The sequence below is a fragment of the Lycorma delicatula genome, chromosome 1 (genome assembly GCF_047948215.1).
Source record: "Lycorma delicatula isolate Av1 chromosome 1, ASM4794821v1, whole genome shotgun sequence".
In the NCBI taxonomy this organism is placed as follows: domain Eukaryota; kingdom Metazoa; phylum Arthropoda; class Insecta; order Hemiptera; family Fulgoridae; genus Lycorma; species Lycorma delicatula.
The window spans coordinates 134633686-134655923 of NC_134455.1; the positions used below are offsets into that span (position 1 = coordinate 134633686).

Sequence of the window (22238 nt, forward strand, 5' to 3'; positions counted from 1 at the left end):
TGTTTGTAGAATAATTTTTATATGCTTTATTTATTATTATACATTTACTCGTAAAAATGTTATTAATTTTTGTATTGAATTTTTTGCAGTAGTTTTAGTTTTTAGTTGGCAGTAATACATTTGTATTGATCACAAGGTAATCTTTTTCATTAGTGTTCAGTAAGGTTGAGTTTTTGTATTTGTAAGTTATATTTTGTGAATATTGTGTACCACTTGACTATATATAAAATGACAGGTAGGAGATCAAAATTATTTAAGAAAAGGAAATTTACATAAAAATATTAGTTTCAATTGCTACAACATAACAGAATTTGATCGGAAAGAAAACAGTAATGTGGCTGACCCAAACAATTCTGGTATTTCATCATCTTACTTTAAATTAAAATCTTCAGTTTCAAGCTCTAGTAACTGGTAAGCCTTATTCACATAAGCATTCACTTCCAAAGGCAGACAAGAAGAAAGAAAATAAAGTAAATTTTTGTGATCTAAGTAATGAAGTTTTGTTGTGGAAATGCATTCCAGGGAAAACTTAGAATGCAATAAGTCTTTTAATGCATTGATTTGGAAGAGAATTCTAAAAAATATTTATGTAGGAATAGTGGCTCTAAAGATTGGTGTTTGATGCTGTGATTGCATTTAACAAGGAGGCATTGGGAGAACTGATATGCTAAATGATCTGAAAGTAAAAAGTTAGTGAAAACAGTGTTGCCATCATAAAAGACATAGATCGCCACTGCAGAAATTAAATGCATTCTTCAGAAGAAAGAAAAAGGAAGATGAAGATTAAGCGTATGATGCAGGATTAATTAATTAAGCGTATGATGTAGGATTGTTCAGGAAAGTGAACAACCAAGAACTCTTTCTGAATAGTTAGTCTAAATTTAAATGCTCTTTCTAGGAAACCACATTTTTCAAACTTCATGTACCTTTTTCTCAGAAATTATATAAATGATGAGATTTGAAATTTTTACCAGGTATTCACAGCACTTATCATTATATAAGCAGATTTTAAAAATATTTGGTGCTGAATAAAGTGGTTCAAGTTTAGAAAATTTTCAAAAATACAATAATAACAATAGTAGTGAGGTTTTATTAGAATTAATAATTCTGTTTAAGTTGATAGCAAAAAGTGCTAAGAAAACAATAGAAAAATAACTCATGGCTCTACTTTAGGAGCTGAGAAAAAGGTACATGAACGACGCTAAAATTATCATTATTTACATGAGATGTACCCCTCCACCCCTTAAGATATACAAAGATACTTGAAAAAGATTATATTCAATGATATCATACAAGTATATCAATGTCACTTAAAGTTGCTGTTGAGATAAAAATTATCTGTATCTTTTAAGTAATGCATTTTTCCAGCTTTTAATCAGCTAGAGCACCTGTACAATCTGATTTAGTAAAGAAAATCCAAAATAATGTCTTCCATCCCACAATTCAATAAAAAAAAATTAAGATTTGTCTTTTTTTTAGCAGATATTTTAAATTGGCCTTTCCACTTTAAGGTGAAGTTTAAGATAAATTTATCAAGAATAAAACATTTTAAAATATTCTCTACCCAAAATGTTTCTAAAAAATGTGGCTGGCGTAATGGAAACAAAAACATAATATTTTAATACTTGCATAATTCCCCATTTAAAGTTTTTTATAGTTTAAAGGAGCCAATATCTTTTTTCCTAAACTGCAGTTGCAATCTGTTCAACTAGTAAACAATAAGCAATCCCCTAAGGCCCAATAAGGTGAGGATGATTTATGTATGGCATGTAAATGAAATGTAGTATTGTATAGACTCAGGCCAACCATTTCTGGGATGTGTGGTTCATTGAACCCCAACTACTGATATCTACTGTCTTAGTATTTAATTTTTTTTTTTAATCTCCGGGACCACTATTACGTACTGCTTCAGAGGATGAGATGAATGACAAGTAGTGTGTGAAAATGCCATGCCTGACCGGGACTTGAAACTAGAACCTCTGGATGAAAGACCGAGATGCTACCACTTGCGCCATGGAGGCCGGTGTATTTAAACCTCTTCTTTCTTTTTCCTGTTTGGTCTCCAGTAATTACCTTTCAGATAATACTTCAGAGGATGAATGAGGATGATATGTATGAATGTAAATGAAGTATAGTCTTGTACAGTCTCAGTTCGATGATTCCTGAGATGTGTGGTTAATTGAAACTCAACCGGTATTCACGATGTAGTATTCAAATCTGTGTAAAAATAACTGACTTCACTAGGACTTGAACGCTGGAACCGCAACTTCCAAATCAGCTGATTTGGGAAGACGCATTCACCACTAGACCAACCCGGTGGGTAGGCATATTTAAACCTGCATAAAAGTAACTTAACTTTTACTAGGAGTTGAACCTCAGAACCTTTGACTTTCAAAATCAGCTGTTAAAACTAAGGTAAATTATCTACACAGGTAACACTAAGATTAAAAATGAAATAATTTACTCGTATTTCTTGAAGAAATATAACATACAGTACAAATAAAAATTTTAATTCCTTTAAGAAATACTGGTAGTAATGTGTTTTTATTTCCATATGCTTCCAAAAAAATAAAATGCTAAAACAACTAAATATCTATAATTCGAAATCAATAAAAAAATATCTTAGCACATTTGGAAATGCATGATAAATTTTCATTAGTTGCGAATAACTTTTTCAGATTTGATGAAATTACATCAACTACAACTAAATATTTATCCTGTGAAAATGTAACTATTTTTCCAAATTGATGATACAGGGAAGAAATTAATACTATCAAATGAAATGTATCGTCAAACAGTATTTTTAAAATTACCATTGGAAAACTTATTTTTTATTCAACTTCTGCAATATAAGTTTATTTTTTGCAAACTTCTTTTTCTGAAAATGATTCCCTTTGTGTTCAATCATTCATACTTTTTTGTTAAATCCAAAAATATGGATTCTAAAAATCATTGGCTGTGTGTTGGAAATTGTATTATTTATAATAAAATAAAATTACTAATGTAAGACTAACATACTTTTATGTTTTTTTTAATGTAACTGTACTGGTAAATGTGTAGCTTTGAACAAACTCAGGCCGATCATTTCTGAGAAGTGTGTGGTTAATTGAAACCCAACCACCAAAGAACATCAGTATCCACGATCTAGTATTCAAATCCAAATAAAAATTTGTATTTTTGATGCCTAAATCTTATACTATTTATACAATAAAAACATGCTATTCTTTTAAGGTAATCTTTAACAGAAATGTGGTAAAAAGAAAACAGGTTTATTTTAGAAATGATTATTAAAAGTTAATTTTCTGTAAAGATAACATATATATTATGGATTCTCATAATAGTAAGACAGAACAAAAAGAAAAAAACAGTTTTTATATCTGTATGACAAACATAGTGATTGAAAGTTAAACATTACAGTCTATTCCTACTGTTTCTAACCAGCCTAAAAAGTTTTAATGGAATGAAGAGTTTTTTGTTTTACTGAAAAGTGGCACTATTATAACATACTGGTTCTCCTTTAGTGTTGTCAACATTTAGAATTGTAAAAAAAAATTGAATGGAAACGTTAATAATACGCTGTTTAATTTGTTAACATCATGTTAAATTTTATAAGAACTACTGTGGCATGCCATGAGTACTTAAATTTGAATATAATTTGGACAGTCACTTTTTACAACTTACTTAAAAAACACAACTTTACCAAAGTCCACTGTTCTAAATTTATGTCCTAAAATACATTTCTTTAACAAAAATAATTGTGTTAAATAAAATAGTTTTCAAACAGTTGCAAACATGCACATATGAAGGGTGGTATGAAAACTTCTCAGCCTGACACAAATGATGTACAAGTATGACAAAATGACAATTAAATTTATCACGTGTAATGGTGTGCTCTGAAGTTTCAGATGCATTTGTGCAGTTGTTTGCTTATGGAATCAAGTAACGAAAAATTGAAGTTTGAGCTGTTATAATTTACTTTGTACATTAATAATATAATATATTATTAATATTTGTATTATATTACATTAAATTATATCCAAGTGACTGATATAGAAAGATAAAAGGATTCATCCCTTTTGTTTTTTATGGTAAAAAATTTGGTGCTTAATTTAAACATGGTTGTATATTCATTCAGTATGATGAACACTCAGGACACTTAAAAAACATTACGACTGATGAAATAGTACTAAAAATTCACAATGCCATATTAAATGATCGCTGACTAAAGGTACACAAGGTAAATTTTCATACCCACATTCTGGGTATGAAAATCTTTGCTCAAAGGATGAAAATTTTTTAACAGTCAACCAAAAATGCATTTTCAAGATTTTCGGATTTTAATTAAACATGGTATTTAATTAAGATGTTTTATAATAACGCATGAAAGATGGATTCATCATTACATGCTAAATACCAAACAATGTGTGGGAGCATATGAAATAAGCAAAAACAGCTCCATTGCAGAAAAACCATGAATACGATTTTTAGGGATTCTCATGGTATAATGCTAATAATACACTACCTGCAAAAGGCAGGACTGTCACCTGAGAATATTATGCTTCACTACTGGACCAACTGAAGAGTGCTATTCAGGCTAAATGTAACATCTGGTGAAAAAGAAAGTACTCTTTAACTATGATAATGCACTTGTACACATGTCTCAGGGTGTTGCAGCAAAACTCTGTGACCTACATTTCAAAGTGCTTCCATATGAACTATAATATAGTGCATACCACTACAAGCCAAATCTGGCAGATAATATTTGCCAGATTTGTCTTCTAGTGATTACTTCCTCTTACCAAAGGATAAGGCCTACTGGATATGACCCATTCACTTCACTGACGAGGTCAATTAAATAATATATTTCAATTAATTATTAATTTAAGTGTTGAAATGAGAAGAAAAACTTTGTGGTTACCTAACTATTAATGTAACATTAGCAATCTTTATGATTGCTAATGTGTGTAAGATTATTTGAGTGTGTAAGATCAATGGTGGCATTATTAAAGTAAGTTTCTTAAACTTCTCCAAGAACTTTTTTCAAGGAATCCTTCTAGCAAACCATCAGTTTAAAATACTAGCCTCTGTTCAGTTAATTATTTTTATAAATTTAAACTTAGCCATTATTTGAAGATTCAATTACTACTTATTACAAATGAGAGTTATTCCAATATTTTAAATTTGAAAAATAAATTTTTCATTTGTAACTGAAATTACGTAAGTCCATGTATTATGAATTATGCCAGTACATCAAATTAAATGGAAATCAGAATGAGAGGTACTAACATGATAGTAATTTGTTTATATATACATTCGATTTTAATAATATAAACCACCTAGTACAGAATATTGAGATTTAAGATTAATCTTGAGTTGAGTTGGATAGCTTAATAGGTGAAGATCATTTGTGTTATTGCTCTGCGTTTTATATTTTTTTTTTTTTTTTTTTTGGTGGGTTTTTTGATTTTTCATTTGGTTTGTTACACTGGTTTTGTGAATTGGATATTGGTGGATGTATTAGTGAAATTTCGAGTTTTGGACACGGATTGATTATTTTACTGTGAAATTTCTAAGCGTTGGTTTTTCTCCCATAAGAAGCCATACTAAATAGAGCAACATAACCTCCTGTTTTAGTGAATTTTATTCTAAGTCCTACCAAAGGCTGGTACAGGACTGATGTCATGTCAAAGTGGTAAACAAGGACTTAGAATATTTCTGTGTACTTACCAAAGCAAAAATTTTCCTACACAGTAGTTAGGGGGATATTCCTTCTGCTATAACTCCTTACCCCTTTCTACTATAGCCAAACCCTTCTGGTTCTATACGAATCAATTCCTTTCCTAACATTTACCCCTCCACCCACCAAATTCAACCCTGGATTTGGAGGGATAAATTTTACTTTCCCCCATCCTTCAGCCCCATAAACCCTATTAAAATATCGAGTGGGGTCTCATTTTACGCTGAATCAGGCCCTGATAAATGATATGCAGCTAAATGATACGCAGACATGTAGGACGCTTTCGCTGGATACAGCTGGGCAAAGCACTTCCAGGATTACAAGTGCTCCACAAGTAAGTCTGATAAACTTAAGGTTAAGAAGCGCTGCCTTCCGGTGTCCTCTTCCTCCTCCTTCTACGACTCCATTCCAGGAGGATTGAGGGATTTAACTAGGACTCCACTGCAGGAGAATTGAGGGATTTAACTAATCAGTTGGGATTAGCCATGCTGACTCTTAAGCAGAACATAGGCCTGGGTCTGGCCAATCACATACATTGGCATGAGAAGAAGCTTTCGAAAATCTTAAAGGACCTCAAAGCTTTGACAGAGGTGTTCCCACCATTATTCAAGATTACACAGGCCACTTAGACTGAGTCTTCTCGGAAATGGCCTTTGGCAGTTACGGATAGAATCAGGCTTATAAATTTAACTGATTATGATCTGTAGGTCATATGCAGATTTACTGCGAATAGTGAAGGCTTTGGTTTCCAGGGAGGAGGTGGGTGACAAACTCTCCTTCAGAAAAGGTTGTAGTGAAGAGTTGCATGTCCGCATTAAGGGCATACAAAAGGCGGAACAGTTTACTACGACTCTTTGCGACAAAGCGGTGGATGTCTTTGTGGATCTCAAGTCTCGTGGCAGCAGGAGGGCTGTCATTCACATTAAGGATCTAGACCCAGAGACCGCAGAACCCGAAGGTGAAAGATACAATTGCTTACACGTTAGAAGAGGCCGAGGACTTTAAAGTTACCTCAATAAGGCCAGTTTTTGGTAAAACCAAGAACATCACGGTTATCACCACATAAACCGGGTGGCTCAGAAATTGGTTCAGGGTGGATCAGGAGTGTATCAGGATTGGGTAGGTCCATTGCAGGGCTCACATTAGAGATGACGACGATCGTTGCTTCAGATGTTGAGGCTCTGGCCACAGGAGTACTGACTGTCGTGGCCCTAATAGGGCAAATTTGTGTTATAACTGTGGCGGTAATGGACATAAGATCGGCACATATTAAGAGCCTAAGAAGTGTCTAGATTGTGGCAATGAAGGACAATGCACTGGAGGCTTCAAGTGCGGCATCGCCAGGAATGGTTAAATTTATGCTCTCAAACGCAAACAAAAGCTCCTTCTCTGACGACCTTGTGGGGGAGTTGGTTAGGAGACATGGTGCCGATGTTCTGATCATCACAGAGCCTAACAGGTATGACTTAGGCAGGAGTGGATGGTACTCAAATGTAAGAAGCGATGTTGCCATTCAAAATGTTAGCAGAAGACTGGGTATGCATCAGCTAGTTAGGAGTAATGGCATCGCTGTGATCGAGCTGGCCGAGTCAGTGGTTACAGGGGCATAGATTACTCCAAATTGTGACCTTATCAAATACAAGGGTTTTATAAACCACTTACAGGAGGTCATTACCAGGTCTGCCAAGAAGGTCATTGTGATGGGTGATCTCACCTGTAAAGCAGTGGCAGCAAGCAGTTCACGTACTAATCGGAGAGGGGAGCTTCTGACTGTATTGATGCATTCTACTGGTCTATCAACGATGATACCCCAACTTTCGAGGATAGAGGTCATGCAACTGTGCTTGACCTCACTATTTTGGATGGTGCTTGGACCTTGAAAATTGCACCTGGAGAGTGTTGGCAGACGAACCAGCTAGCGATCATTATGCTATGGTCCTTGAAATCAGAGATTCCTCTTCTACAGCTACGGTATGAGTTCCGCCCCCACAACTGTCGTATGGGGAGTCAAGGATGGTATCTAGCTCACCCTGGAAATCCTGCATAACATTATCAAACAGGAGATGGCCCAACTTCTACCCAGAATTCAACAACACAGAATAGCTTACTGGTGGACTTCCCCAATTGCACAGTTGCGTCGAGACCTCCAAAGTCATAGGAAATCCATGCAGAGGTTCAGGCAGAATGGCAGAGAAGGTTATGAAACAGCTGCCCAACATTTTGTGGACTGCAGGCGAAAGCTCTATTATGAAACAAAAAAGTTTAAACGCCATGGCTTGAATTGTGCGAGGACTTGGACAACGATCCGTGGGGGCAGGCATACCAGATCATAATGAAAAGGTTTGGAAGACGCCTGTCCATCCTTACAGATGAACAAGTCAGTAGAGAAATACAACAACAATTTCCATGTGTTGAACATAGATCCACTGACGTCGTAGACTGGAAAAGGAAACTAGGGGGAGTTTACTCGGGATGAACTAACCTATGCAGTCCTCAGTCTGAGGAATAACAGAAGCCCCAAAACTGATGGGATCCTGGCCTCCATATTGAAGGGCTGATCTGCCATATACCATGGGAGGTGATGGATGTCAATAATCAAGGGTTGGAGATTGGGACTTTCCCTAGCTGTTGGAAGGAGTCCCGGATGGTTTTTCTTCCCAAGAACAGAGAGATAGGATTGACTGCTGAGTATCGTCTGCTTTGCCTCTAAAATAATATGGGCAAGGCCGTAGAGAGGTTGCTGGTTGAACACACAGTAGGCAAACTCAATGCCAGTGCTGGCATCTACCCGAACCAATTCGGCTTCTGGGGGAGGGCAGTCCACAATACAGGCTATTTCGAAGGCGGTCAATTGGGAAACTGTGACTAGACAGGGGATCTGGAGGACAAGGCGGATGCCACTGTTCATATTACTTGATGTATGGAATGCTTTTGGATCACTGTCCTGGGATGTGATCATGATCGCCCTTAGGGAAAAAGGGTATTAGTGTGTACCTCTGAAGGCAGGTCTGGCAGTACCTCTTCAAACGATGGATTACTGCAGATACGCAGGGTGGTGGCCTACGCTTTCAGGCATTTGGAGGGCTCCCAGAATTTAGTAGAAGACAGATTCACAAGAGAAGATAAGATTTACCAGAAGAAGAAGAAGATTTATATTGCCTAAATGTTGAACTAAAATGGTGACAATAGTAATGGGTGCACATTCTTAACAAATATACATGATTCTCAAGTTAGAGATATTATAATGCTGACAAAACTAAAATGATAGAGTTTTTATCATTTAGGTATGTTTAATTTTTAAACAACATTCTACAGAAAAAGTAATTTTACTTGTGAAAAACATAATAAATACAATACTGGTTTTAGTTGCATCATCAGCCAGAGATGAATCAAGCTGACTGGAATTTTTTAATATACTTTGTTCAGCATAAGATAAATTCTAGCTGTAGTATTACAGCAGCATGTGCGATTGGGTTAGGGCAATAATGTAAAGGGTGACTCAATTTGTTAGTTGTCACCAGTGTTTATAATAGTTTATAACTTTAATTATTGCTGCCATGTAATTGATTAGTAAATAACTCAATTCAGTCAGTGCAAAATTAAAAGATCAAATTATAAATGAAACATTTACTGTTATTTACTTATTTAGTTTTATTAGGCTATTAACGTAAAATACAAGACAATGATTAAAGACCATATTTTATTTCTTAAACTTGTTTAGTTTCAATTTTTTCATTGTTGTGTAAACATCTTAGTTCAATGGTTATTATTGTGTATTAAAAAATTTTTAAACTGAGTATCTATTATCTTTTTTTATTTTCTAAATTTTGTATGCTATTTTTGAGCTGCAGTATATGTAAATGTTATGTGTTTTATCTAACTATTATATTTAAGGATAGGAATTAATTCCAGTTTATTGCATTTGTTATTTTTTTTCTGTAAGGTATCTTTGTTATATCTGAATTGTTTAAGGGGTAATTTTATTTTACATTAAACTTTAAAAATGTCTGATGGAGCTTCAACTTCCAATGTAAAAATAAAATTGGGAAGCCTTTAAAAAGTGAAGGAAAGACTATCACATCCGAATTGACTGGCATGTTGACATGTAGTATTCACAGGACAAGGAATGAGATAGAAGCTGGTAAATTGCAAACGCCAACATGAAAAGGAAAAAATAAAACCATCTTGTCACAGTAAGAGAGATTCTAAAAACTGCTGTTAGATTAAAGATGCAAACTTGTTTCAGAAATAATGAAGCATCAACCTTAAAATACATTTTGTCGTTTGTGAATGAGGACACTGATTTTACCTTAAAAGAACTTGTATAAAATTCATCTACTTTGGTATTTAAAAAGGGGCAACAAAAGTATTACTATTGAAAGGGAAGATATAATATTATAGAGAAGGAAAAATTATGCAATTACAGTACTTAAGAAAAATTTTTAAGAAATTGTGAAGGCCTACATATTTCTGTGGTCAGAAGGCAAAAATATTGCTTTCAAAGTATTGAATATAAAAATTGAATTAATTGAAATAATGAAACACAAATCCTGTTTCAAAAGATTTGTAGTCAGGGATGAAATCGCCTGTGAATAATGTAACATTGTTTACGATTACCTCTCTACTACTGCACATTAAATCTCATATAAATGGTCTGGAACCAGATTAAAGCGATATAGTGTGTAACAACAAAACATGTTGAATACAATTCATGGAAAAATTGCTAAAGATAGTATAGTCCAAGCATTGACTGATTACAAGAAATATGACACATTGAAAATGAATAGAATTTTGAAAAAAGATGTTATTGAAGCAGCAGTTAAAAATATCATAAATTTGAATAAGAATTCATCAGATTCATCTTCAGACTATTCTTATGAACCTGATTTGGACAGAATTGCAGAGCTGGATTAAGTACACCAAAATCTAATCTTTTATAGATTTTATATGAATATTAAAATTATTTGTAATTCATAGAAACTAAATTACTATACATTAATTAAATAATTGAATTGTTTTGTTAATACTGTATTGCAGATTTAGGGGAGGAGTCTATCTTTAAAAAAAAAATTGCTGTTATATAATAGCAATAGATTTTTTATCACAATCAGTTATTTGTTTAAATAATAATAAAGATAATATGCAATCTTTCAAAAATATTCATCACATGTAGCAAAGCAGTGCTATAGCAAGAAAAAGTTATCTTCCTTATTATTTGAGATAATTTACTCAAATGTAAAAATACACAGAAAATTTACTTTTGTGATCTACAAGGAGTGCTTTAAAAAATATTGTTCTAGGAAGCAAAGATTTTTTTTTTAAATTAATAACCTTCTAAATTTTGCAGTCATACTAACTTTTAAAATTTGGTAAAAAAACAATAGCAAAACTGACTTCATCAGATCACAGAATGAATATCTGTAAGGTATCAGAAAAAATTATACCTCTAGCTATTATAGTTTAAAATATATATTTTTCCTACCATTACATCACATGAAAAAACATAATTTTCATAAAATGCCAAATCACTAGACTTTCACTCACCATATTGTCTAAAACTTCCCTGCTCTAAATGTAAGGCACTCATCTTCTTTCTTCTTCAATAATTTTTTGATGCCTCAACCTCTTTCTTTTTTTCTGACATGCTCAACATTTTACACTTCTGTTGTCCGTCTTTGCTCAGACATAAAATTTCTATTACCTTTCCCAGAAATAAACCAACCCTTTCCATAGAATTTAAAACAGTACTCTATCCAAAATTAAACTCCCCAAATCCTTCAGTCACAGCCATTTCAACTATATGCACAACCATGGCAAAATATTGATAAAATAGTGTAATCTGAATCTATACACGTATAACAGTCCCTACACCATAATTTGAGGTGAAACCTCTCTTATGCTAGATTCCATTAAAACTTACTGCTACATCCAACACTGTTATCTGTAACTGACTGTTCATTAGCCTTATAAAAATCCCTGACTCTTTTCCTAATATGCACCAAATTTTGAATCATGTAAACTTTGACTCCTCTGTAAACATTTGGAGTGAAATTTGTAATTCATAGAAACTAAAACAAATGTTTACTTCAGTTCGGATTAATCAAGTTTAATTTTTCTGGCCATAATAATTTTTGTTTTACGGAAGTAACACTTGACTTTGCATTTTGTTTTTATGAGGCATTTTTAAAATCAATGAAAATGAAATAAATACAATAAGAAATATATAATCAACGAAATGTTTTATCGCACACTAGTTGTCAACATAACCTAACCCACCGGGTTGGTCTAGTGGTTAACGCGTCTTCCCAAATCAGCGCATTTGGTCGAGAGTTACAGCGTTCAAGTCCTAGTAAAGCCAGTTATTTTTACACGGATTTGAATACTAGATCGTGGATACCGGTGTTCTTTGGTGGTTGGGTTTTTTTCAATTAATTTCACATCTCAGGAATGGTCGAACAGAATGTGCAAGACTTACACTTCATTTACACTCATACATATCATCCTCTGAAGAATTTATCTAAACGGTAGTTACCGGAGGCTAAACAGAAAAAAGAAAGAAAAGTTGTCAACATAACCTAAAATAAGACTGTGAATATCATTATAGGTGACACAGAAACTCGCGACCTTATCACTACAATAAAACAGACATATCACTTAGTTTATGATATTTACACAACTAAATGTAGTAAGTAAAATAACCGCACCAAAACACACATTTCACTAGACAGAAACAACAAATCGTATTTTCCGTCTTGCATTACGTTAAACAAAGTCTAACCATAGATGTTATTCACAAGAAATTTTGCCACAAGCAGGAAATATTGTAATAAGAAAATTCTCTCTCAAAATCGTATCTCTATCTTCTGCAGTTTTCAAGTTGCAGATTTTTTAAATTTCGTTTTATCATTTGTTTTTCACGACAAACAAAAACAAACTGCATCATGACAGCTGTTTTTAATGTATGTGTTTTTGTACATAGAAACTACAAACTGGTAAAAATATTGTATCTACTTGTTCAGAAAAGAATAGAGAGATTAATTCTGGAAAATAATTGTTTGAGTTGCATTTTAAAAGTACAATCCCCCTTAATTTAAATTTAAAATTTGGTTTAATTGTATTTGTCATTATTGAAAAAATAAAATGAAACGATAAAATTGAAATTGATAGGAAATAAAAATAATATACAGGAAAAATAACAAAACATAAAGAATAAATATGCAAGTTATCTATAAACCTCTTTTAGTTACTTTGTACAATCAGTCAGTCGCAAATAAGAGAGTTTTTTAATTGTAACTTTTGAGGTAGTCTGAGCGACATGCCATTTGTATACAAGATAGCTTTTAAAGCCAATCGTGTATCCAAGAATTTTTATAAATTTGGCAGAATGCTATCCTTACTTATTACTTCCTAATAAGTAAGTTATTTGAAACGTTTTTCTTAATAGTGATGTGTGCTATAAATTCATATGATATCAAATAAAACATATCTTCCCTTAAATTTATCATGAAAGTACTGAAGGTTCCCGCAAGTACGTTTTAAAATGATATTTAAAATGTTAACATTTAAAAATACTAAAATAAACTATGCACGTGGCATAATATTTGTTAGATTACTGTAATATTATAATGAAAATTGCGTATATTGTTACTTGTAATATTATTACTGTTATACGTTACTGTTCTTATAGGACTTACTATCCAATTGAGATTTTGTTTGTATTTATATAAGTAATATTTTGTTACCTTTATTAAATTCTATGTCTAAATTTTTGTTTTATCAGAAATAGAATGTGTGTCGTTTATTAGATGGTCTGCCAGATTAACCTAATTTATTGTTTTTGTAATTTTTATTATGTTTAAGAAATATCGTTTTAAAGGATCTATTTTTCCTTTATAAGTACCATCACTATCATTACATTTCATTCTATAAAATTCACATAGATTGTTTATTTTAGTATTTTTATTCTTTACATATTTTATAATGTAGTTATTAGGTTAGTATGCTGGTTTGAATATTTCTTTATTGCAAGTTTTAGTAATGTTTTCAATGGTGTTAGTGTATAAATATTTTATGTATTTATTTTGTTAGTGTGTTTTAATAGTTGTATTTTTTATAAACATTGCACTGGTCATCGTGATTTTTGTCTCACTAGTACCAATAGGTGTACTTATTGAATTTCTTAAGCCGGCTTTCAAATATATATTCGGAATTTCTCCATCATCCACAGTTTTTTTGTTATTTTAATTTTTGTATATATTTTAAATCTTTTTTCGTCCATTTGTCTATTTTAAAATAAAAATTCCTAGAGCATTGTAAATGTGATGGAACCAAATGAGCTAACTCAGTAGGGTAGCACTGCTCCTGTTGCCCAGGTTCAGACAAGTGTAGACATTTACAAACGTGATCTAGTGTAGCACACATTCATCAAAACGATGCCAGTTGTAAGATAGCAGTGAACCAATCATTGTGACTGCTTTGTTATCTGAATTATTGTGTATTACGTATTTACAATTTTATTTCTTTTAATTAGTCGTTAATTACAAAATGCCTAGAGTTTGTTTAAATCATTTAACAATTTTTGTTATGTATTTGGTGAAGGGGCTCAAGTCTCAAAGGCGAAACTGTACTCCATTAGTAAAAAAGTGTTATTAACTTCATTTTGGGTGTAAAGTCTGGGACCAAACAAGGGCCTGGGTCCCGCATATCTGTTGTTTATTGTATTGTAGGCTTCTCACTACATGGAAAAATGGCACACGGTACATGCCATTTGCTATCTCTATGATTTGGAGGGAACCCAAAGATCATTCTTCTGACCGTTTTTTCTGCTAATTAAACATTAAAGGATTACTTCAAAATCAAAACATACAGTGGTGTACCCTAACTTGCAATGAGACCAGTTCCACACTGTGAAGAATTGCCCATACTAAAGCCTCCAGAACATGTGACATTAGATGAAGAGAGCTCAGAGTCTGATGGAAGTAAGGAAGAAAAATAAACAGATTCTGGTGATATAACTTTTGAACAAGGCAGTTCATCTGAGCCTCATTTACTGACTCATGAAAATCTTAACCTTCTCATATGAGATTTGAAGTTATCAAAAAAAACAGCCCGAAATGCTTGCTTCCTGCTAAAAGGATGGAATCATCTTCAGAACAATAGAAAGAAATGTACTTATTGTAATCGTAATCCTGAATTTAAAGAGTATTTTTCTGAATAAAATGGCTTAGTGTTTTGTAATGATATTTGATCTCTTATGGAGACACTTTGTAATGACCGTACAGAATGGCACTTGTTCATTGACGCTTCTTAAAAGCTAATTTAAAAGTTGTGCTTCTGCAAAATGGCAATAAATTCCATCAGTACCTGTAGCTCACTCTCGTATGAAACATATGAAAACTAAGCTCGTATGAAAGAAACATATGAAAACTAAATTTATATTGGAAAAGCTTCAATATGCAGTGTATAAATGGAATATTATGGTGATTTGAAGGTAATTGCACTTATTCTTGATCTGTAGCTTGATTGTACAAAGTACTGTTGTTTTGTTTGTGAATGGGATAGTAGGGACAAAAATAAACCATGTCCCTAGAAAAGAATAGCTTAAATGTAAATCACTCATTCCTGAGCAGAAAGATGTAAAATGTGATCCGTTGTGTAATTCTAAAAATGTGTATCTACTTCCATTATATATCAAACTAGGATTAATGAAGAATTTTGTCAAGGCCATGGACAGTACTCCTGGTTTCATGTACTTAAAACAGTAGTTTCCTAAAATTATTCATGCAAAAATTAAAGAAGGAATGTTTATGAGTCCACAAATACATTCATAATGCATGATGAAAAAGGTACTATTGAATCCATTAGAGAAAGCAGTTTGGGATATTGAAATTGGGATATTGTTTGGGTGGAAAATTACCGTGATGTCAGTGGTCTTATAACATCTTATAAAAATTTGGGTTGTAATATGTCCTTAAAAGTACACTTCCTGCACTCGTACCTAGATTTCTTCCCAGAAAATCTTGGTGCAATGAGCACCAACACTTTCATCAGGAGATTTTAGCTATGGAAAAGAAGTATCAAGGCAAATGGAATCCTAATATGCTGGCCGATTATTGTTGGACCATCAAGAAGGATGCTCCGCAGGCAAAATATAGCAGAAAATTGTCATTTCTTACTTTCTAGTTGAGTCAAATGTTTAAATAATGTATAGTTAAGAATGCAAAAAGTATTAAAATGTTTGAAATTATAAATGCCTGTCTTTCGGAAACCTTTTGTGATGGGTTAAAAGATTTGAATTCAGGAGAAAAAATATCAGAATCACATTTTTTTCCTGAGACAAAAAAGTTATTTCTTGTTCACCTGTGTTATTAAAGTACTGACAAATCCATTTTCAACCACTATATGTGGTTAACAATGTTTATTTTATTATCCAACTTTTCTTTATTATGTGTGTACTTTCTCTATTAATCATATAAAAGTGTTAATTTTATAAGACAGAGTGTGATTTGATTTTTTATGAATTTTTATATAATTAGATGTAAGTTTTCTATATCTGTTTCAATCTGGTTGTCCTTTTGTATTTCATTATTGACATCTAAATAATTTAAAATTTTATTATCTATTTCAAATATAAATTTTCATTGTAGGAATTTGATTTGTTTAATATTATTAGGTGTTTATTGATTATCGCCAGGTTATTTATAATGAGACTATCATCAACATACTGTATCCATATTAAAACTGTGTATCGGTGATGCCATATACTAATTTACTCTCAAAATCCTGCAAATATATTTCTGACTTAATTGCTGATAGTGTAAATCCCATAGGTAAGCATTTTTGTATATAATATTATTTTTTGTTATTAAATTTAAAATAGTTTAGTCGACATATGTTTATAAATATTTTTAAATAATTTTCTCCCAGAATTTTTCTTTGATTATATTTTATTGTAATTGTAGCAGTTACGATTAAAAATATATTTGTATTGTAATGGGTACAGAAGCTTACAGATAAAATAAAGAGAGAGAAAATGAAGAAAGAAGAAACAGATATGAAGTGTTTCTTTCTAGAAAAGAATTTATAAAAAAGTGAAGGTTTGGAAAAAGGAAATTATTATGCATGAACAATCAAAAGGATGGTTTGGGTTGTGGTACTGAAGTTGAGAAGATAAAAATACTGCCTGAGACCAGTGAAGTAACAGTTACAAGTTTTTTCAAGTTCAGTTCTATATGCTTTATGCAATCACAGTGTGCAGAAGCATTCGGAGTAAATATTTGTTTACAGATAAGCGAAGAGTATCACGAGTACTTTGTTTTGGAATGGAGTTGAAAACAAGAAGCTGTTCAGTAAGTTATTTGATGGATAGGAGTGAAAATGACATTATTCATTCAAGTAGGGTAGTTCTCTTATAAACAGTAAAAGTGAATATTAGTTGCATAAAGTGAATTATAAGAATTGTTGATTTTTCAATCGTTATCCTATTTTTAACTCAATATTAGTTTTGATACGTTATAAAATTTTTATTCAATCGGAATTGAATTTTGGTATTTAAAATTTAATTGTTATTGAGTTATTTTAGTTTATAATTTGAATTATTATTTTATTCATTATGAATTGCTTAAGAATAATAAACTATTTCTGTAACAAATATTTATTTGTGCTACCTTTCATTAACTTTGTCTAACCATGAACACGTGACAATATATATATATATATCTTTATTTTAATTCAGTGAGGGTGATGTGTGAACTCAAATCTTTTTTAAACTTTTTGTTCAGCATGAAGTGTTTCTACTGTTGGTGTAATGAGTAGGCATGCTACTTTCTTTTTCTGTTTAGCCTCCGGAGGATGATATATATGAATGTAAATGAAGTGTAGCCTTGTACAGTCTCAGGTCAATCATTCCTGAGATGTGTGGTTAATTGAAATCCAACCACCAAAGAACACCGGTATCCTCGATGTAGTATTCAAATCCATATAAAAGTAACTGCCTTTACTAGGATATGAACCTTAGAACTTTTGACTTCAAAATCGACTGATTTGTGATGACGAGTTCACCCCTAAACCAACCCGGTGGGTTAGTAGGCACGCTACTACAATGTGTTAGTAAAATGGTCATTTATGGTATTTCATTCAAATTAAGGATTTTTATTTGTTGCTATGCTTAGAAAAAACAAAAAAACAGTGGCCAGTAGAAGGAAAATTAAATGATTCTATATTTATGTTCATATCCACAGTTTTCTTAAAGTAACATTTTTCTGTCTGCTTATGTTAGCATAATGAATGGTAAAAAGTATTTATTTTTACAGAGAAAGAATATACTAATTAATGATTCATTCATTAATGAAGTTATGTTGTGCTCTGATGTTAAAGAAGAAGTCAAGGATGAAATGAAGGGATGGTATCGTTGTTAATATACCAGTTAAGACAGAATCCACAGAATTGGTCTAGTGGGGAACTAGTCACCGAAAATTAGCTGATTTCAAAATCAGTAGTTCTAAGGTTCAAATCCTAGTAAAGGCAGTTACTTTTATATGGATTTGAATGCTAGATCATGGATACTGGTATTCTTTGGTGGATGGGTTTCAATTAACCACACATCTCAGGAATGGCTGACCTGAGACTGTACAAAACTGTATTTTATTTACATTCATACATATCATCCTCATTCACCCTTTAAAGTAATACCTTACAGTGGTTCCAAAAGCTAAACAGAAAAATAAAGTTGTTAAGACAGAAGCTGGCTTGACATCTGAGCATGTATGATTTTGGTAATAATGTCATGTTTATCTCTATCATTCATTTGAGTTATTTTAAAACTTAATTTTTTATGAATTTAATCTTTCTTCTGCTGTGTTTAAATAAAATCTTCACTTTTTACCATATACACTATACACAATAAATCAATGTACCAAACACCACTACCATATACTAATACCAATACCAGTGTAAATAGACCTTATTAAGGAATTTTCTAAATCAGACTATTGCACAATTCATAAAAATTGTGGGTAAAATGTATTATCATCAAATAAAAAACTTTGCTGAATTAGGCCTTTTGCACTACCATAAGACCTTTCAACAATATAAATTTATACAACTTTAGAATAGTAATCTATATTTAACTTATTAAATGTATTATTAATATCTGTGTAAATATCTATTAAGTGTTTTCTATCCATGCTGTCATACACTTAGTAACACTGAACTACTTTGAAACTGTAAAACAGCACTTTGAAAATTGATATGGGAATATACTTATAATTATTTTAACTGAAACATGTATGAGGGTGTCGGAAATAAACTATATATATATATATATATATATATATATATATATATATATATATATGGCATAACACACCTTCCAAGTTTGTGCATGCATACACACCTGTGCATATGTGCTTAGCATTAGTACAAGTGTGGTCACGTTTGTGAAATTTGCTCAGATTGCGTCATTTTCCTTCCGGTTATTATAGTGTAAACATATCCACCCTGCTAGCAGATTGACCCAAGAAGGAACAGCAAGTAGTGATCTGTTTTCTCTAGTCAGAGGGTATGGAAGGGGCTGAAATTGTAGTCTTTTCACAATACAGGTACAGTGATTTATCATATAATAAAAGTGATTTTTCTTGGATCAAGAAATTGGAAAGTGAAGTTCTTGGATCGGACAAGTGTAACTCAAGAACAGGGAGCAGGACATCTGTCAACCTGTACTACTATTGACAAGGTTCAGTAAGCTCAGGAAATATTTCAGGCAAAAATATGAGTCATCATCGATGAGGTTTAGTCTTCTTTGAAGATCAGTCTTCAAGGTTCTTCCCATCCACAACAAACTTGACGTCTGTATAGTCAATTGTTAAATTAAATGTTGTTGTTACTTGGCAACACCTTCCGCACACAGCTCACCACACTGTTCAAATTATCAACAAGTGAATTTTGAGGTGCTGGAACATCCTTCCTGCAGTCCAGATCTTGTCTTTCTGACTTTAATCTGTTTGGGCTGCTGAAAGATGCTTTGCAAAGTCATTAATTTAGCAGACTTAGACTTGCAGGAAGCAGTGTAAAAGTTGCTTCACAACCAACCGAAAACTTTCTTCTTGGTAGTTGTATGCAAACTTGGTTCTTAAAATGCAAGTGGTTCTCTTAAAAATAATCGTTACTGACAGGGAAGGTGACAATATAGAAAAATGATGTATATATTGAACCCCTAACTTTGTGTTAATAAATAAAGAAAAAAAAGTGTAGAGAATTTTTTACTGCCGTATTTATGAGTTAAAAAAAAAATTTCACTGGCAATGACATCATTAGATTGGTTTGTAAATTTTTACAAGTATATTATACGTATCAATATTTTTTAACAAATTTGTACGATTTACACTTTTCTTTAGAAGTCTATCGGTTACAAATTCACTAATTGAAAAATTACCTTGTTAGGCCGGGAAATGTTAAATCACTATAAAATTCCATGGTAAAAAAGGAATGACAGATAATGCACAGAAATCTTATTGAAAAGCTTATTGCCATTAATGATTCTCTGTATCTAAACAATGAATTATTTCGAATAAAATATATACTAACTTAATAAAAGATATATTTACTTGAGAACAGTACATATGTATGTTGTCATGTGAAAATATTCCAATTTGTGGTGGCTATTATACCTTAAGCACTTATGGCAGGAGTTCCATATCTATGAAAATGTGTAGCGTGGATTGGGATTCTATAAAACTTCTGATGAATATTTTCAGATTATGAAGAAACTATAAAAAGTATTAATGAAATTCTTTTATGAAACAGAAATATTTTATTACGAGGAGAAAGTTAATTTTTGTCAGTAGAATTTAGGACTACATGAATAGGCTCTACAGCTTTATAAATTTGTATTTTATATTACTGTTTGTGTTGTTTTTTAAAATGTATTTTATGTTGATTTAACATTAAGGCTCTTTACACTTTGATTTGTTTGTGCTTGCCCTGTATTGTGTAAGGCTCTTTGCATTTATTGCAAATTGTTTCTAACAAATTAAATTTTCATTACTTTTACCCAATACTGTGAGGAAAATGTCAGCGAAATTTAACTTGCAACATTGAAGAAATCATTTAACTTGCATTCTAGCTGGGTGTTTTTATTTACTACAAAAGCATTTTGTAATTGTATGTTTAGAATCTTTTAAAAAAAAAACCAATTTGTAGTCTAACTCAATCTGATCAGACTTTTTGCCCTACATTGGGTAATTCATTCAAACTTTGCTGATATTAAATGCAACCTTTCACTGTTTTATGTAGTCTCTTCAGTATTAAATCTAGTATGGTTTGCTTTTTCATGTTTACTTCTATATTGAAATAAAGCAACGATAGAAAAAATTAAAAAAGTTATATGGCCTATTTATACGAGGTGTGACAATAGAGTAATGAGACTGATTTTTCTTTGCAAGGTGTGGCAACCCTGCAGCTTGTGTAGGCACACCATCTTTGACCTTGGTCTATAAGCTACTTCTAGTCCAAGCGGCACATTGATGCAACTGCTCAGTCGTGAGTTGTGCTGTAATAAGTGAACACGTGTTTGTGTCTCTCGTCACAGAAATGAAACCGCAAAATATTGCGCAATGGTATGCCATTTCTTTTTGCGTTAAATTGGGTGAAAACTCGACGACAACTTATGGTAAGCTTCAGAAGGCTTTTGGAGAGGAGGTTATGTCAAGAGCTCAAGTTTTTCGATGGCATAAAATTTTTAGTGAAGGCAGAACGAATGTTGAAGATGAAGACCGCAGTGGCCGACCATCAACCTCACGGACAGATGTCAACTTGACCAGGGTGCGTGAAATCGTACGATCTGATCGAAGATTATCCATGAAAATGATTGCAGAAGAACTCAACATCAATCGAGAAACGGTTCGTCTAATATTAACTTAAGATCTTGGTATGAGATAGATTTGTGCAAAAATGGTCGCCAAAAATCTCACACAACAGCGAGAAACACGGAAAAATGTGGCAGCCGATCTGTTAGAGCAAACGGAAATCAATCCAGATTTGTTGAGCCGTGTTATCACTGGTGATGAAGGTTGGTTTTTTCAATACGATCCAGAGACAAAACGCCAAAGTTCGCAATGGTGCTCAAAGAGATCACGCAGACTAAAAAAAGCTTGCATGTCAAAGTCAAAAAAGTGAAATGCATGCTTGTGTGCTTTTTCCATTCCAAGGGAATTGTTCATAAAGAGTGGGTGCCCCCTCGACAAACAGTTAACCAATATTTCTACAAAGAAATTTTAGAAAGACTTCATAAACAAGTTCTTCGTGTCCGTGGCAACATTGCTGATAATTGGATTCTGCATCACGATAATGCGCCATCCCATACTGCTCTGTCAGTACAGCAATTTTTAACCTCAAAACAAATTTCAGTACTACCACAGCAACCTTATTCACCAGATATCGCTCCATGCGACTTTTTTCTATTTCCAAGAGTCAAAATGGCGGTTAAGGGACACCATTTTCAAAC

The 22238-nt window shown here is 32.5% G+C and overlaps 1 protein-coding gene across 1 annotated transcript in view; it reads left to right on the forward strand.

Annotated features, from left to right (window-relative positions):
* LOC142317647 (uncharacterized) overlaps positions 1-22238 on the forward strand; it is a 134286-nt gene that overhangs the window by 71961 nt on the left and 40087 nt on the right. Inside the window, exon 9 of the mRNA XM_075354202.1 lies at positions 6445-6718. Within this exon, the coding sequence (XP_075210317.1) occupies positions 6445-6718 (274 nt within the window). The remainder of the gene's footprint in view (positions 1-6444; positions 6719-22238) is intronic.